We start from the raw sequence: 19,168 nt of genomic DNA, 5'->3' as shown, positions 1-19,168 counted from the left end.
TTTATTTTCTCCTTTAAATTTAAACGGGCACCACTTGCTTGTTTAAAATGCAACAGCTAACACTTCATTGGAAAAAAAAAAAGGTAAAGATATCCAGATAATCTGATATCCATAGCATTATAGGCAAAAATGTACCAATCTATTACTACTATTAAAAAATGTTGAATCAACCAGTTCCACATAAATATTTTTTTATTGCTTAAATGGGTTTTAGGTATTTCATCAGTATCCGTGTTAAATTTGGGAATACGCAGTTTAAAGTGTATTACACACATCTGTCCATCATCTGGTTTTAGCCCTTTAGAGATGAGCCCTTATTTGTATCAGGCTGTCAATTAATAAATGAGATTCAACTCTTTCACCTTCAGGATGTAAAGTTTAAAATCTACAAATTTTCATTTGAAATTGTGCTTTTGGGAGTTAATTGCTGTGTTGTTCTCTTTCAACAGTGTTGCTGCTACCAAAAGTCCAATTATTTTTATTGGAACAGGAGAGCACATTGATGACTTTGAGCCCTTTAAAACACAACCATTTATCAGCAAACTTCTTGGTAAGTTGTGCAGGGTTTTGTATGTTTCTTGCAGAACATCAGTAAAGCCCAAGTACTGCAGGTCTCAGGTTATGAACTATTTCTGTTTTGGATATTGGTAACCCAATTTTGTATATTAGTAGAAACTTGTCCTGAAACCTGTCTGTTAATGGATATCTGCTGAAATGCTTTTTTTATTACTATAGACTGATTTATACAAAAGTTAATATGCCAGTATAGAGATAGAAAAGAAAAATCTAGAGGTTTTATGTGCTTGTTTGTATCTGTGGAATTGCCATAAATTGAGAGCACCATAACCAGAGTTTCACCTCTGTTGAGAATAATGTAATATAAAATACCAGTAACAACGCACCGCACGATAACTTGACTTGACCATTCCTAGTTTTCCCTCCTCTTTCTCTGTACGTTTATCGTTCGTTTGCTCAAAGGTTGATGTGCTTGCTGCTTCCTGAGCAGCTCTTCTTTTCTCCACCCTAGCGGCGGCTTCTTCTCTTCTTTCATCTGCATCTTTTCACGTTAAAACTGATTAAGTCGGTGTTTGTGTTGCAATTACTTAGAAAGTTTTCTTTAATTTTTCACTTAAGCTAGCACTTAAGTCTTCAATTTGCCTCAAGAATGATTTAAGGTATGAAGAGGTAGGGGAAGTGACCGTGAAGGTGATAGGAATGAGAACGGCGCCCCGCCCGTATATATGCTGCCAAGAGTTGATTCTACAATAAAATAAAAATAAAAAGATGAATAACCTTGGAGGTCAATCATCACCCCGAAAGTGGATAGTAGACGTCACGTAGTATACCATGCATCCGGAAAATATTCACAGCGCATCACTTTTTCCACATTTTGTTATGTTACAGCCTTATTCCAAAATGGATTACATTCATTTTTCCCCCAGAATTCTATACACAACACCCCATAATGACAACGTGAAAAAAGTTTACTTGAGGTATTTGCTAATTTATTAAAAATAAAAAAACTGAGAAATCCCATGTACATAAGTATTCACAGCCTTTGCTCAATACTTTGTCGATGCACCTTTGGCAGCAATTCCAGCCTCAAGTCTTGTTGAATATGATGCTACAAGCTTGGCACACCTATCCTTGGCCAGTTTCGCCCATTCCTTTTTGCAGTACCTCTCAAGCTCCATCAGGTTGGATGGGAAGTGTCGGTGCACAGCCATTTTAAGATCTCTCCAGAGATGTTCAGTCGGATTCAAGTCTGGGCTCTGGCTGGGCCACTCAAGGACATTCACAGAGTTGTCCTGAAGCCACTCCTTTGATATCTTGGCTGTGTGCTTAGGGTCGTTGTCCTGCTGAAAGATGTACCGTCGCCCCAGTCTGAGGTCAAGAGCGCTCTGGAGCAGGTTTTCATCCAGGATGTCTCTGTTCATTGCTGCAGTCATCTTTCCCTTTATCCTGACTAGTCTCCCAGTCCCTGCTGCTGAAAAACATCCCCACAGCATGATGCTGTTGCCACCATGCTTCACTGTAGGGATGGTATTGGCCTGGTGATGAGCGGTGCCTGGTTTCCTCCAAACGTGACGCCTGGCATTCACACCAAAGAGTTCAATCTTTGTCTCATCAGACCAGAGAATTTTCTTTCTCATGGTCTGAGAGTCCTTCAGGTGCCTTTTGGCAAACTCCAGGCGGGCTGCCATGTGCCTTTTACTAAGGAGTGACTTCCGTCTGGCCACTCTACCATACAGGCCTGATTGGTGGATTGCTGCAGAAATGGTTGTCCTTCTGGAAGGTTCTCCTCTCTCCACAGAGGACCTCTGGAGCTCTGACAGAGTGACCATCAGGTTCTTGGTCACCTCCCTGACTAAGGCTCTTCTCCCCCGATCGCTGAGTTTAGATGGCCGGCCAGCTCTAGAAAGAGTCCTGGTGGTTTTGAACTTCTTCCATTTACGGATGATGGATGCCACGGTGTTCATTGGAACCTTCAAAGCAGCAGAAATTTTTCTGTAACCTTCTCCAGATTTGTGCCTCGGGACAATCCTGTCTCGAAGGTCTACGGACAATTCCTTTGACTTCATGCTTGGTTTGTGCTCTGACATGAACTGTCAACTGTGGGACCTTATATAGACATGGGACCTTATATAGACAGGTGTGTGCCTTTCCAAATCATGTCCAATCAACTGAATTTACCACAGGTGGACTCCAATTAAGTTGCAGAAACATCTCGAGGATGATCAGGGGAAACAGGATGCACTTAAGCTCAATTTTGAGCTTCATGGCAAAGGCTGTGAATACTTATGTACACGTGCTTTCTCAATTTTTTTATTTTTAATAAATTTACAAAAACTTCAAGTAAACTTTTTTCAAATTGTCATTATGGGGTGTTGTGTGTAGAATTCTGAGGAAAAAAATGAATTTAATCCATTTTGGAATAAGGCTGTAACATAACAAAATGTGGAAAAAGTGATGCGCTGTGAATACTTTCCGGATGCACTGTATGTGTACTAAATTTCAGGTCAGTTGGTCAGTTTGCGAGCTATAGGTGATTTAAAATCCTGGACAGACAAACGAACAGCCACAGTAGTGTATTATATATAAAGATTACTGTGGGTAACTCAGCTTCATGTTAATTTACATTGTTGAATAACTTGTGTGTGGATGTACTGGTGTACAGTCAAATTCTTTTTGATTTTTGGACTGTTTTAGTTAAACTTGTGTGTTTATATAATACTAAAAAAAATCCCTTTACTCTAACAGAAAATCAGATTTCTCTTCTTTTTTTCATAACATAATGTTGATCCTGTTACTAAACTGAATTGGTCATATGCTGGGTTTTGTTTAGCTATGCCAAATGTTGTATGAACAAAAAAGCGCTCCGGAAGAACTACTTTTTTCGAGCAATATTTGTTATTTGGCTCATGATTTTTTTATTTTTCTCAGGAATGGGAGACATAGAAGGTTTGATTGACAAAGTCAATGAACTTAAACTTGATGACAATGAGGAGCTGATAGACAAGTTAAAACACGGTAAGAGTTGTCCCGACTTATGACTGATGATTTGTTGGTTTTTTTTTTTTTGTTTTGTTTTTTTGTTTTTTGCAGTGTACTATTCAAAGCAGGTATCTTTATTATTCTGAAAATGGACAAAATTTTAATTGAGTCTTGCATGTGCTTTTATAGCTGATTGCATCTAATAATGCATAAAATATATGGCCGATTTATTTTTTTTCTTCCTCCACCTAGGCCAGTTTACATTGAGAGATATGTATGAACAGTTTCAAAATATTATGAAAATGGGGCCTTTTAGCCAGATAATGGTAAGTTAACTTTCAAAAGATTATGCAAGTTGGTAGTCTATAATGAGTATTTAGTTTAGGCAGCAGGTATTGAATATTATTAGTGTATATTGGGTTATATCTTTATTAATATTCAATCCTGTTATTCACAACTCTGCGTTTGTTACTATTGGAGCACACACAGTTTAACACACAGAGGCAGGAACTGAACCATCAGCCTTGTGGTTTGAAGTCTGTTGCCGTAGTCCTACACCTACTGGCTGCCATATTGTGTTTCTATATAGGTGGCAGAGTTAAAGATGCTAAGATTTACATTGGGTGTGACAAGGATGGACAGGATTAGAAATGAGGACGTTAGAGGGTTAGCTCAGGTTGGGCGGTTGGGAGACAAAGTCAGAGAGGCGAGATTGCGTTGCTTTGGACATGTGCAGAGGAGAGATGAGGGGTATAATGAGAGAAGGGTACTAAGGATAGAGCTGACAGGCAAGAGGAGAAGAGGAAGGCCTAAGAGAAGGTTTATGGATGTGGTTAGAGAGGACATGCAGGTGATGGATGTAACAAAGCAAGATGACGAGGACAGGAAGAGATGGAAGAAAATGATCTGCTGTGGCGACCCCTAACCGGAGCAGCCAAAAGAAGAAGGGTGAAGACATCCAAATACAAGACTCTCGTAAAGGTTTGGGATACCATCCTGTATACTGTAGGTCACTTGAATTGTCTTGTATTGTAACCCAAGTACATAACAGACTTTTCATGAGACACAGATGAGTGGAAACTGGGGACTTTTATATCAGACGGACAGGAAATTAAATTTGTAGTGGAAAATTAGACAGGAGATGATGATGATACGGAAGGAAGGCGGAGGTGAGGTCATCAGGAGTGGACTGGAAGTGAAGTCATCTAATGGCGTTGGATCTTTGGAACCCAGAATAGGCTTGTTTCTTGTGGATGTGTGTAATTGTGGCTGAATTCCAAAAGGTACGCCATTTATTCACCTTCTTTTCTCCTGGAGGATAAGAGAAAGGGGCATAAGCATACTGTATCAGGTCCCCCCGGCTGTTATTTTCACCCCACATTGGGCCTGTTGGCTGCCCCCTATTCACGTATGTGTGACAATATATACTGTGCATATAAAAAATGTTGTTTTATTTGATACATTTGGGTTAAACGGTCGGCCAGTTGAAACACTGCGCTTCACAGGAGCTTTATGTGGACGTCATTTTGATGTTTATGAACGCTCAAACTCCAAACTGGTTATTCCAAGCATTGCAATCCAAGTATGTTCTCTTGCATATTTGATGTGACCAAATTATTTCAAAATTGTACTAATAAAACAAGAAGTCATAAGTGCTGTTATAGATACACAGACAATGTCAGATGAAATTAATTTTTAAAATCTGCAGCTAAAAAAAAAAAAATCCTGAGAGCAACAGACTTGGTGGTTACTAAGTATGCACAAAAACCTCCTAAAGTGAATAGTTGTGGCTGCTAAATCACCCAGAAGTTAACAGGCCTGCTGTTACCAAATATTCCTCAAAACGTATTGATATGAATTGGAGAGACCTCTGTTTGACATGCAAATCAGAAAAGATATTTTCCTTGGTTCAAAAATTGCAATGATGGGTTTAATTTTAATTTACAAAGTGATTATGAGTCTAATAAAGAAATTATCATAGGGTCCGTGAATGTTAAATGTCCATGTTATTTTGCATCGATGTGGACTGGTGTAAAAGTGGAAAAATCCAATTATCTTTTCAAGATTTACCAGTGCCTATTAAAAATTCAGGAGTTGTTTTACAACCTGGCTCTGAACATTTTCTCAGTGCTATAATAAAATGTAGCAGTGTGCTTCAAATGACATCATTTAGTGTAAAACGAATGATCGAAGGTAATTCCGTGCTTTAAGAGCAAAGCCAGGTAACATGGGCCATTTGTAAGATGTAAATGGGAATTGATAAGAGTTTGGTCAAGGACATCTTGGCTTGAACAATTTTTATTTATTTATTTATTTATTTTAGGGAATGATCCCAGGATTTGGAACAGACTTTATGACGAAAGGTAATGAACAAGAATCAATGGCCAGGCTGAAAAAGTTGATGACAATAATGGACAGCATGAACGATCAAGGTACTCATTACAATCATGTTAGTTGTGTCGAATGTACAGTCAACCTCATAGACGATGACTTTTAAAACATGATCTGTTGTGAATATCTAGTAATTCTGTCTGCCTTATCAATCTAGCCGCCGAGGTTCAAATCTGGTTGCTGCCTTTGTGGATCTCCCCATGTTTTTATGGGTTTTTCTCCAGTATCCGACAGGAATAATTCTAAATTAGCTGTAGGGTGTGTATTAGTGTGTGCTGTAATGGACGGCGACCCATCCAGGGTTGGTTTCTGCTTCAGGCCTGATGCTGCTAGAGTAGGCTCTGGCCCCCCATAACGTTGTATTGGCTTACATTTGCATGAATAGAACATGCTTGTGGAGGGCTGTAACTTTTGAGGCCATGCACTGGTAAAATGTTATATTGTTGCTAAAACTGGTTTTAAATAAATGTGTAATTTCTTAGCGTTGGCAATTGTTTATCTAGAAAGAAGTAATATTGTTGTACTTGAAAACTTGCTTGTCCACTTTAGAACCCATGTGACCCTAGATTGGATTAAAAGTTAAGTTTGGTATTTTTCATGTGGAAGTTATTTCTTCACAAAAAAAGCTGTATATATACATTTGCCACATGAAATTGTGTTCTAAAGTTAATCACTTTCTATAAATTAAAAAAATCTTGTCTGCCCTGGCACATTACATTATAGTCTATGGGGCATGGAGAAAAATCTGAAAAACTTGACAGATACAGTCATGTGAAGAAAAACAGTTACAGTTCTACGGTTTAACATATAAAAACATTAAAAAAAAAACATCTGGTCTCTATAAATTCTAAAATTATTTAGAATCCAACCTCAAGTGTAAAACAGCACAACAGATTCTGTCATGTGAATATTTATTTAACAAAAATGAAGCCAAAATGGAGAAACTTAATACACCCCAATGATTCAATATCTTGATGAACCACCTTGAGCAGCAATAACTTGAAGACATCGTTTTCTGTAGGACTAGTCTCTCACATCGTTGTGAAAAAAGTTTGGCCCACTCTACCACGTTGCTTTGTTTCATTGAGGTATGCGGCCACATTGGTCTTTGCACAGCTCTCTTGAGGTTGCGCCATAGCATTTCAGTTTGGTTGAGGTCTGGACTTTGACTGAGCCATTGCAACACCTTGGTTCTTTCCTTTTTTTAGTTACTCTGTTGTAGATTTGCTGGTGTGCTTGGGATCATTGTCCTTTTGCATGACCCAATTTCAGCCAAGCTTTAGCTGTCGGACAGATGGCCTCACATTTGACTCCAGAATACTTGGGTATACAGAGCAGTTAATGGTCGACTCAATGTCTGCAAGGTGCCCAGGTCCTGTGGCTGCAAAACAAGCCCAAATCATCAGCCTTCCACCACCATGCTCATCAGTTGCCGTGAGGTGTTTATGCTGATATGCTGTGTTTTGGTTTTCACCAAACAAGACACCGTGCATTATGGACAAACATCTTCACTTTGGTCTCATCTGCCCAAAGGACAATGTTCCAGAAGACTTGTGGTTTGTTCAGGTGCAACTTTGCAAACCTAAGCCATGCTGCCATGTTCTTTTTTTTTGTTTTTAATTTTTTTTTTTTAGAGAGAAGAGACTTTCTCCTGGCCACCCCTCCAAAACAAGCCATACTTGTTCAGTCTTTTTTATAATTGTACTCTCCTGAACTTTTAACATTTAACATGCTGAGGTCTGTATAGTCTGAGATGGTGCTCTTAGTTTTTTTTACTTTCTCGTATATAAAGTATAGGGGGAAAGTATTGTAATCGTCCAAAAATTTGATGTCGAGATTTTGATGAATCTCAATATTTTAGACCTCCCTGACTCTCTTGTATGTGAAATCTAGGGAAAATATTGGAATCCTTCAAAAACTGCATTTCGAGATTTTGATTAATCTTGACATTTTAGACTTCCCCGAGTCCGAAAATACCATTTTTGGAGTTATGTCTGTGTATCTGTCTGTTTGTGTGTATGTAAACATGACAACTTGAGTACGCTTTCACTTAGGTCAACCAAATTTTGCATACAATTATTAAGTACAAAACGTAGATTTCTATCAACTTATGGGCTATTTCCGCCAACCGGAAGTGGCACTTTACCTTTTGTTCATGCAGCGACCAATTTATTCAACTTTACTTTTATAATAATTGTTCAATATATTTTTAAATTGATTTGTTGTTGATATTTCTTTAATGTACATGTCTCTATTATGTAAAAAAATCTTTCGGCACAAGATTTTTTAGGAGACTAGACTTTTTGGAAAAGATTTTTTCAAGTCCCACAAGACAAGAATATTGCCATGATATTTTTAAAAGTCTCGCCCTCCTAGCAACCATTTTCAAACAAGACCACAGTACTCTCACCTCTCAGTCTTGTGAATGCTTTTGTCAGACACACTTCCTGAACTCTCGGCTCTTATAAATTTTAATGTTTTCCTCACTTTAAGTTCTCAATCAAAGAAGACGTATTATGTCCAAATCTTATTGAAGAATTTCATCATGAAGGTTTATCAACAGAAAAAATGTGTACACACACAATCCTAGCACCTAGAAACGAGGAAGTCAAACGAATTTATGCCAAAAATGTCTATCAGTAACACGGCAAAATAGTTAAATGCGTATCAATAGACTGTGCTGAAACAGTTGGTGGTGATTATGCGGAAGATGAAAACAACAACTTACAAAATCATGAAGAATATCTAAAACCGTTAACACCATCTGGTCTTCCACCACACAAATTACTGTAGAAAGAAGGATGTATCCAAGAACGGTAATGTAGTACATCTTCAGGGGATAACATTAGACACCAAGTGTGCAATAAAATAATTATTTACAGATCTAATTTTGCATCGGAAACCAGGCGGCTTGAAAAATGAATGTATCTATTAAGTTTTTAAGCATTTTGTCCGTGTCCCATACCCTCCATTGGAAAGTACTAGAGCAGGAGAGAGATTTTTTTTTTTTAATTTATAGAAAGCACTTAACTTTAGAATGCAATTTTGAATGGCAAATTCTGTATATACCATGTTTGTGAAGAAAAAAACTTTGACTTGAAAAATACCAAACTTATCCTTCAAGGATATTTGAGAATGGACAGGTGACCAAAAGTTTAAAAGTAAAAATAAAGTTAACTGTGTACTAGCATTTTGTAAGAAGAGTAGTAGGCTCAAAACACGGCCTTCATGTTATTTTTTTCAAATGCCTGTCACTTAAACTGGAGCTGAACCTCTGTCTTGATTATCCAATGTTTCCTTCCACAGAGCTGGACAATAAAGATGGCGCCAAGCTCTTTAGCAAACAGCCAAACCGAATTCAGAGAGTGGCCAGAGGAGCAGGAGTTTCTACTCGGGACGTACAAGAACTGTTGACTCAGTACACCAAATTTGCTCAAATGGTGAAAAAAATGGGTGGTATTAAGGGACTCTTTAAAGGTAAGATTTCATGGTTGAAATAACACCTTATTACTTTATATGCATTTAACAAAATGTCTGTGTCCACCACATGACTTTCCTTAGCTAAAGCTGCGATTTTTGAAAATCTACCAACTCTAACTTACAGTGGCAAGAAAAAGTATATACTGTAAACCGTTTTGAATTGCTTGGTTTTTTACATTGACGGGTTATAAAATGTGTAGTAGAAGATATAGGATTTTGAAGGCTGCTTGAGCATCTCGTACCCCGTTACCAGATACCCAGTCACGGTTACTTTTCTGACATAGCACTTCCAGAGTTACATAAGATTGTGGAAAGTCATGTGCACAAACTCCTTGCTGAAGATGTCCCAGCCATAAGCTTTACCACTGATATATGGACATCTGATACGAGTGCTATTAGTATGCTTAGTTTAACTGCTCCGTGGATCGACCACAAGTTTGAATTGCAGAAAGCAATCCTGCATGCCCAAGAATGCTCTGGATCACACACGGGTGCTGCACTCTCTGTGGCGTTTAAAAAAAATATTTGAAACATGGAAAATACCCAAAGAGGATGTTCATGTAGTATTATGAGATAATGCACGCAACATTGCAAAGGCTATGGAGGAAAGCGGGATCCCAAGTTTGCCATGTATGGCTCATACTTTACTGCTTGCCGTGAACGACGGCGTACTATCCCAGCGCAGCATCTCGGATACATTAGTGATCAGCTGAAAAATAGTCGGTCACTTTAAGCATGCACAATTAGTCAACTCGTGCCGAAAATGCTTCAACAAGACTTTTCGACGAGATGGAACAGCACATTCTATATGCTGCAAAGCTTGCTGGAGCAGAAAAGAGCCCATGAGGCTTATGCCTCTGATTTTGAGTTACCTGCAGCTCTTAACGCCTAATCAGTGGGGTTTGATTGAGAACATAATCACACTCCTTGCTCCATTTGAACAACTGACCAAAGAAATATGCCAGTCTGAAGCCTTGGCTTCAAACGTTATTCCCTCAGTTAATGCTTTAAAACGACTGTTGACTAAAAGCGCTCAAACTGACTTCAGAGTCAAAACCAGTAAAAGTGCTCACTTGGAGGCTGTAAACAATCGTTTCATTGAGATTTACACAGAACCCATGTACTGTGTTGCCACTATTGTAGACCCAAGATACAAAGACCGCCGTTTCGATGCAGATGTAAAATCACTGGCACTCAAAATGTTGCAAGCTCAGATGGAACTTGCATCGAACGAAATGCAAACGAGTGAATCACAGATAGATTGTCCACAACAGAAAAAGGCCAAGATAAATGACGAGGTGGCATGCACACGCTTCGAAATGCACAACGAAATTCTTGAAGAGAACACATTGATGCCTCGGGAAAACAGCCAGATGACAACAGAGGTGAGTTACAGAAAGGCTCTGTGGAGATCTTTACAATATTGTTTTAAGTAAATAACTAGGGCTGTCGGATCGAATATCACTATTCTAACATAATTCGAATGTATAAAAAAGGCAAGAAAAAAAAAAACGGCAATCGAATATAAACAAGCGGTTGTTGGTTTTACCTCGCACTAACTTTGGCTTCATGTTACTTAAGATGTGGTGGGCACTATTGTGGGATTTTACAGATCTGTTTTTGCACTTAACTTTTTCGGATCAGCCTATACGTGTTTCTGAATTGTTAACCCTTATTCTTATTAGTCATTAGTTAAACGGTCGGCATCTTCTGTGTTAAACACACCCATTTTAAACATCGCTAGTTTTCATCCAGCGACTGAGTCAACTATAGCCTATTCTTCTTTGCTTCATAGTTTTGTTCGGTGCATGTTAACTAAATAGTTTCGTAAATAAACACTTAAACTCATTTTACATTTTTTTTTTATTACTTAGAAAATGCTGTCTGCTAATTAATTGATTATAATACATAAAATACTTAAAAGACCACCACAAAGTAACATATAATGCACTTGTTTCATTTGTAAAACACGTAAAGGGTCACAATGCTTCAGTTTATTTACTGTAAAAAATAGACACGGGGATATAAGGTCGTCTGGCCTCTAGGAAAAAAAGAAAAAAATGACTGCATTTACTATGTTTGAGCAATCACTGACAATTTTGTTTGTTTTTCTTTTGAACATTGTCGTTAGAAAGTGCCAGTGCGGTGCGTGTCTTATTTCTCTTTGCATTGCTTTTTGTGGGAGAGCCAATCACATTCATGGAAGCCACTGTTTTCACCCGAGTCTCTTAAGCAATAATGAGCAACTTGTAAGCAGATCATGATCTACGGTGAAAAGCAGAAATATTTAATAATAAAATATGTTTCAAAAAACAGCAAATACAATACAGACATGCATTCAATTCAAATGCCATATACTTATTTTTTGTACAGTATCTCACAAAAGTGAGTACACCCCTCACATTTTTGTAAATATTTTATTATATCTTTTCAAGGGACAACACTGAAGATATGACACTTTGATACAATGTAAAGTGGTCAGTGTACAGCATATATAACAGTGTAAATTTGCTGTATGTTTCCCATATAACCAACAGGTAGCCAGCCAGATGTGGCAGATAACATTTGTTTTTAATGATTGAATGTGGTGTGCAAAATTGTTATACAATTAAATGTTCACTTTGTCTGTAAATATTGTCCAGACAGATCAAGTCTCATTTTTTTGTGCATCTTATAAATATGTATATCGGCATCGACAGATAAGTACATAGACATTATCAGATATCGGCATCGGCCCAAAGTTCCCATATCAGTGCATCCCTAATTTAAATAGTTAATCAAACCAAAGAACCAGGCAGGAGGAAGCTTGTCCATTGTGTCTTTAATGATCTCTTCATGAAGACGGAGCACTCTGTACAGCAATCTACTAAGCCGAGGTGTCAGCAGATGGTCAAAGAATAAGAGCAGAGGTCTATATGTATAAACAATTGAATTTATATATCGGTGCTGAATTCCTGCATACACATCACCTGACATTTACTTTGATCGGTTCATTGGCTTACACACCCATTATCTGATTGTTTCATTAGCTTACATGCCCAAATAGCATATCTAAATAAAAGTCTCATTTCTACTACATTCTTGGTCCTTACAATACTCTTCCACTGTATTTGTCCACAACACTCCTCAGTCCAATGTCTTTGGTTGTTTTCCTCTCTTCCTGTGGGGTTGTCTTTTTTTTTTTTTTTTTTTATATTTAACATTCATCTCCAAACAAATAACTGTGGACTTTCCCCTACCAGGTACACCTTCCTAAGTTTTTAAATACTGCTTCCTGTGTTGCCTTCCTACGGTGGCCTCAGAAGTCCAAGTTCACTAGTTTGCTGTCCCATTCATTTTGTATTTACCGTGCATACTCGCATTTAAGTTCTCCCGTGTATAAGTCAGGACTTGATTTTATCGTATAATTTCCAGTATTTTATAATGTCGGTCGTATAAGTCGAATGTGGAAAACTTGCGCTATTGGTCCAAGAGATTTTGATATGCCTACCTGAGAGAGTCACCATGGAGCACACAGCCTTTTTTTTTTTCTATGTATTGTGCCTACGTCACCACACGGTAATACCGGAACTATTCCGAAGTGACGTTTGCATTGTTTTGCGTTTTTTTTTGTATCTCACACCCTCATACACCTTTATCTTAAGATCATCCCTTATCTATGATGTAGTGTTCGATTAAAAGGAAAGATGAAGCTGGTTTTAAATTAAATGTCGTTAAAGTGGTGGAAAAAATTGGTAACGGCGCTGCTGTAACAAAATTCGATGCGTCTGAGAAACTGGTGCGAGATTGGAGGAGGAAAGAAGATATAAAAAATAAATAAGTGTCGCATTTTTGAACGGGCGTATAAGTCGTGTCTGATTTTTATGATTGATTTTTTGTGTTTCAAGACCTGACTCATATGCGAGTATATATGGTAAATTAAAAAAGAAAACTAAACACGACAACCCAGATGCAGACAAACACATACCAAACATACACGTGTGAAACCTCCTGTTTAATGTGTATTATGTTACTGCTCTATATATTTTTTGTTACATTTACATACATTTTGCTTACCAGATGCTTTATCCAAAGTGACTTACAAAAGAGGTAAACAATCAAGTAACAAAGAAAGAACTCTTTACAGTGTTTTGCACAGTGAGGATGCGGGACGTGAACCTATGATCTCCCTAATGCGGGGCGGCAGCACTACCATTGCACCACCCACGTTCATTGCTTGTAAAGACTCAAACTGCCTCATGCAGGAATTTTCTAAACTGCTTGCTGCTGAAACACTTGTTGCACACAACACATTTGCTAATTGGTGATGGTTTGTGCTCAATGGTCAGCAGAATGTCCATGTTGTGCTGTCCTGACAGTCGTGATGAGTCCGATGTCTTGTGATGAAGAAATGTCTTTGGGGCAGCAATCTGCATCAGCACCAGAGCTTACAGGTTCCACATCATCCAATTGACTGTCACTATCTCGATCACTGCCATTATCATCATAACATTGATATATGTTTTCATTTGATTTGGTATACTTTATTAATTGACTAAGGGAAATTGTCTTTTCGCTGTAGTGATTTAAAAATAAATAAAAATTCAAGAATCTTCTTCCTCTTTCAGCTGCTCCCGTTAGGGGTTGCCACAGCGGATCATCTTCTTCCATATCTTTCTGTCCTCGTCATCTTGCTCTGTTACACCCATCACCTGCATGTCCTCTCTCACCACATCCATAAACCTTCTCTTAGGCCTTCCTCTTTTCATCTTCCCTGGCAGCTCTATCCTTAGCATCCTTCTCTCAATATACCCAGCATCTCTCCTCTGCACATGTCCAAACAAACACAATCTCGCCTCTCTGACTTTGTCTCCCAACCGTCCAACCTGAGCTGACCCTCTAATGTCCTCATTTCTAATCCTGTCCATCCTTGTCACGCCCAGTGCAAATCTTAGCATCTTTAACTCTGCCACCTCCAGCTCTGTCTCCTGCTTTCTGGTCAGTGCCACCGTCTCCAGCCCATATAACATAGCTGGTCTCACTACCGTCCTGTACATCTTCCCTTTCACTCTTGCTGATACTCGTCTGTCACAAATCACTCCTGACACTCTTTTTCACTTCTCTTCCACAATTCCCATTACTCTATACTGTTGATCCCAAGTATTTAAACTCATCCATCTTCGCCAACTCTACTCCCTGCATCCTCACCATTCCACTGACCTCCCTCTCATTTACACACATGTATTCTGTCTTGTTCCTACTGACCTTCATTCCTCTCCCCTCTAGAGCATATCTCCACCTCTCCAGGGTCTCCTCAACCTGCTCCCTACTCTCGCTACAGATCACAATGTCATCGGCAAACATCACAGTCCACAGGGACTCCTGTCTAATAAATAAAAATTCAAGAATGACTCTTTAAAATCTTCACCTACCGCTGCACGCAGCTACTAGAGCAGGGGTGTCGAACTCCGGTCCCGGAGGGCCGTAGTGGTTGCAGGTTTTCATTCTACCCACCTTCTTAATTAGTGACCTGTTCTTGCTGCTAATTAACTTCTTTTGCCTTAGGTTTAATTAACTCCGCTCAGACCCCTTAGTTCTTTCTTTTTCCTTAATTAGCAGCCAAACAATAATGCGACACAAAACGAGCAAACAGGTGACCAGCTAACCACATTATCTTAACATAAAGAAAGGTGATGGTCTCGGTAAGGTTGATCTCCCAGGTCAATAATCAGAAACAGAAAATCAACAGTTTGGTGAATGTCTGCTGTGGCAGAATGAGAGCAGCAGCAAGCCATGGAGTTAAATAACGAGTTTAATTAACAGCAAGAATCAGCTTCTCATTAAGGAACTGGTTGGAGTGAAATTGGTTGGAGTTTGAAGCCCCAATTTAGCTGGTCATCTGTTGCCTTGTTTCACATCTCATTTCTGTTTGGCTGCCATTTAATGAAGAAAAGAATCAATTGAGAGGACTGCATCCTTAAAAACAGGGCTATTCAAATGAAGGGTAAAGGAGATAATTAGCAGTGAAAACTGGTCAATTGTTAGAATGAAAACCTGTAGCCCTCCAGGCCTGGAATTTGACACCCGTGTAACTAAAGTGACCCAACTGGTGCGTTGTTTGTTAACTCTTTGAGGGCTGAATATTTTTTCCAAAAAACCTACATTTCTGAAAAGCAATGGCGTCACACGGACATCAACATAAAGCGTCCGTTGTTGCATGCTGTGGCTGCCAGTTTGCCAAGAATGTGCGGCAGGCTTGCTGCCAGGCTGTCTTTGCATGGCTGGGGCAGCAGCAGCGGTCACTGTCGCAGTACATTGCAATCTGGGTTCTACCCCTTGTCATTGTTAAGTGGCAGTCCTCTCAGGGCGAACAGTGCCATGGGTGTGTCAGCTACTTGAACCTGATCAGCACCACGAATAGCTGGGGACCAATCAGCTGAAGCCAGAACCTCACAATCGTCTTCGATCGCTTGTATCAAAATCAGAGACTGACAGGCAAAACGTCGTCCCCGGAGTGTTCTACTTTACAAATCCACTTGGATCTCTCGCCAGGTGTCAGGGCCAGTTTTGCAGTTATTTGTGCCTTGCTACTCATGGGAGTGCAGGAAATCTTGGGTCAGAACCAACAAAGCTAACTTTCTTTCTATCAACAAGACTCCAACTAAAACATAACGGTTGGTTTTTGTCACAGTTGACAGTTGATTACTATCGTCAACTCCTCCTTTTGACAAAAGTCAACGTCAACCTTGAAAGAGTTAAAATGTTAGTCAGGAAAGAATTCTGGGTTTGTAAACATTGTTATTGAAAATAATGTAAAATAACTTTACATGCGGCTTAGGAACGTTCTGGTGTGAATGGGTCCCAAAGTGGATTTGAGAATAGATGTTCTGTACTTTGTGAAATTAATAAATTATTGATGACATTAACACATTTAATTTATTTGTGTCTTACCAGGAGGTGATATGTCCAAGAATGTAAATCCATCACAAATGGCAAAATTAAATCAACAGATGGCCAAAATGATGGACCCCCGCGTTCTTCATCACATGGGTAGGTTTGAAGAGAAAAGGGAGAATCTTCATCCCATCAGGCGCACATACAGAGTAGTTAATCAGCCTTCTTGTGTTTTACGCTTCAGGTGGCATGGCCGGCCTTCAGTCAATGATGAGACAGTTTCAGCAAGGAGCTGCTGGCAACATGAAAGGAATGATGGGATTCAACAACATGTGAAGAAAGCCTTTGGGGGGGATAAAAGACTATGCTTTTATTTTTCTTTTTTGGTAAAATGGGAAAAAGCCTGTTATTTTTTTAGAGCTCTGTTCTAAAAAATCACGGGTTTACATAGAATTCCTCTCTAGCCCTTCCACAAAGAAGCGACCTACCACCATTCTCAAACCAGGACAAAAGTACCCAAATGGAAAGACGCCCACTTATTTTTGGTCAGCTCCAGAAAAAAACAAATAAGAAAAGTCCTGTTTTGTGATTTTTAGAGAAGGAGAAAGCCCCGCCGTGACGGAACAAGCGCGTCTCTCAGCCGCGTTTTGTCTCAACTTCTCAAAGTGATTCCCATTCACAAAAGGAAATCCTGGGTCATTGCTCACCTGAGGACATCTTCCTTATTTTAATTCTCGGACTTCATCAGGTTGGAAGGTAAAACACAAATCGCTAGTCGCCTGTGACTGCTGTGCATCACTGTAAATTACTTTTAGAAGAACCTCTTTTTGAAAAATGTAATCGTAAAAGTGAACCTTCTTCTATTTGTTTAAGCTTAAGAAATTATTTAATAATTATAAAGTTTGCTGTATGGCCGGCCTCTAATTTGGATCATTTTTGTAATTTTTTTTTCCCGTATTTTCCTTTTGTGTGCACTCAAATGGCCGTAGCGTTCTTATTAATATGTCAAAGTATATAAAGGTAATCATGAGCAGACTGTAGTCACACGGAGTTAGAAGAAGGAGCCCCATGTCCGCTCTGACCCGAGGGTCTCCGCTGTCAGCCTTACACGCCTTTTCCATATGGACAGCTTTTTCATGGTGGTCTCCGGTAAATATAGGAAGCAATATATTTATTGAGCTCACTAGCCTTGATTTACTGGAAAAAATGTTTATAATGTGAATTATTTACCGGTGATGAAATTTAAAGGTAAATACTTCATCTTAGGAACTTGACCTTTGACCAAGAGAGAAAAACACGAGACCCTTCACATCATGGTGTTCAAAATGTTCAATAAAGTGGTTTTGTAGATTCTTGTTTAAGGCTTAAAGTTACATTATTTAAAGCATGTTGTGGGTTTATTCTCATTGTTTTCACTTGTGCAGAGGACAGGGAAGTTCTTACTTGCAAGTGCTGATCATAATGGCGCCCTGATAAGGGGGAATGAAATGTGTCCTGTGGGAAGCCAGGTAAGTACGTGTAAGGAAAGGCTGAGGGTGCCAGCCAGGTAGGTGTCGCTTGTGAAGGAAATTCTTTTCTTTATGTCTGTCTGTCTGTCTCCTATATAGTGCCCTTCACAAGCTAGCTTATCGAGTATATAGCACCTTTCTCTATGTACAGTGGGTATGGAAAAGAATCTCCCCCCCCCCGAAATATCCCCATTTTTTTTTTTGCTTTACAGCCTTAACGCTTTGAGGGCTGAATATTCTTTCCAAAAAACATAATTTTCTGAAACACAATGGTTTCAGACAGAAATCAATATAAAACGTCTGTTGCTGCATGCTGTGGCTGCCAGTTTGCCAAGAATGTGCGGCAGGCAAGCTGCCAGGCTGTGTTCACATGGCTGCACGGGGCAACAGCAGCAGTCACGGTCACAGTGGATTGCAATCTGGTTTCTACCTCTTTTCATTGTTAAGTGGCAGTCCTCCCAGGTGAACAGTGCCATAGGCTGTGTCGGCCACGTGAACCTGTTCAGCACCACGATTAGCATATTCATATTCGTTTTCGATCGCTTGTATCAAAATCAGAGTCCGACAAGTCTCAGTCCAATTCAGAGAGAACCGGCAATCTTCGTCCAGGGAGTATTTTGCTTTATGCATTTGCTATGATCTCTTGCCAGATGTCAGTGCCATTTTTGCCATTGTCTGTGCCTTGCAACCTATGGGAGCGCAGGTGGTCAAAACCAATGAAGCTAACTTTCCTTCTACCAACGAGAGTCTAACTAAAACATAGCGTTTGGTTTTGTCACAGTTTACAGTTGATTACAGATTATCGTCGGCTGCTCCTTTTGACAAAAGTCGACATCAGCCTTGAAAGAGTTAAATGTGAACACACAAACTCATATTTCTTTCCAGCTTTACTTACTCAATGCAGTCTCTAACATCCAAGTGAAAGAAATCACAGCTACAGTTCAGAAAAATTGTAAAAAATCAAAAACAAGAAATCCTGAGATTAATAAAGGACCCCCTCCTAAACTCAATCGGGTGTCAGTGCCCACCATTTCCATTGTGGTTATTGGCTTCCTCCCACCTGTGATCAGTTGTAATCCGTGTGGTTAGTGGAGCTGTTCCTGGAGCATTCATTCCCTTCCTTGGTAGTGCCACTGACTATGGGTGGCAGGCCACTTTCAAAAGGGATAGAGTTGTGGACAGACATAAGACAGGAGATGGAGACACAAACATCTCAAAGGCTTTATCAATCCCAAGGAGCCCAGTAAAGTCCATCATAAAGAAGTGTTTGGTACTACTAGGACCCTCCAAACTGGATGGAAGAGCAAAGAGGAAACTGGTCAGAGAGGCTACCAAGAGGCCAATGGCCACTTTGAAGGAGTTCCAGGATTTGATGGCAAAGAGTGGCCATTGTGTGCATGTGACAACAATTTGACAAGCGC

The 19,168-nt window shown here is 39.4% G+C and overlaps 1 protein-coding gene across 1 annotated transcript in view; it reads left to right on the top strand.

Moving 5' to 3' along the window:
• Positions 1–17,595, top strand: part of srp54 (signal recognition particle 54) — a 42,380-nt gene extending 24,785 nt beyond the window's left edge. Inside the window, exons 10-16 of the mRNA XM_028821301.2 lie at positions 450–550; positions 3,445–3,531; positions 3,748–3,821; positions 5,819–5,927; positions 9,193–9,363; positions 16,300–16,395; positions 16,484–17,595. Of these exons, the coding sequence (XP_028677134.1) occupies positions 450–550; positions 3,445–3,531; positions 3,748–3,821; positions 5,819–5,927; positions 9,193–9,363; positions 16,300–16,395; positions 16,484–16,575 (730 nt within the window). The 3' untranslated portion in view covers positions 16,576–17,595. The remainder of the gene's footprint in view (positions 1–449; positions 551–3,444; positions 3,532–3,747; positions 3,822–5,818; positions 5,928–9,192; positions 9,364–16,299; positions 16,396–16,483) is intronic.
• The last annotated feature ends 1,573 nt before the right edge of the window (positions 17,596–19,168 follow it).

The sequence above is a fragment of the Erpetoichthys calabaricus genome, chromosome 16 (genome assembly GCF_900747795.2).
Source record: "Erpetoichthys calabaricus chromosome 16, fErpCal1.3, whole genome shotgun sequence".
Classification (NCBI taxonomy): Eukaryota; Metazoa; Chordata; class Cladistia; order Polypteriformes; family Polypteridae; genus Erpetoichthys; species Erpetoichthys calabaricus.
This window is presented reverse-complemented; position numbering and strand designations above follow the sequence as displayed.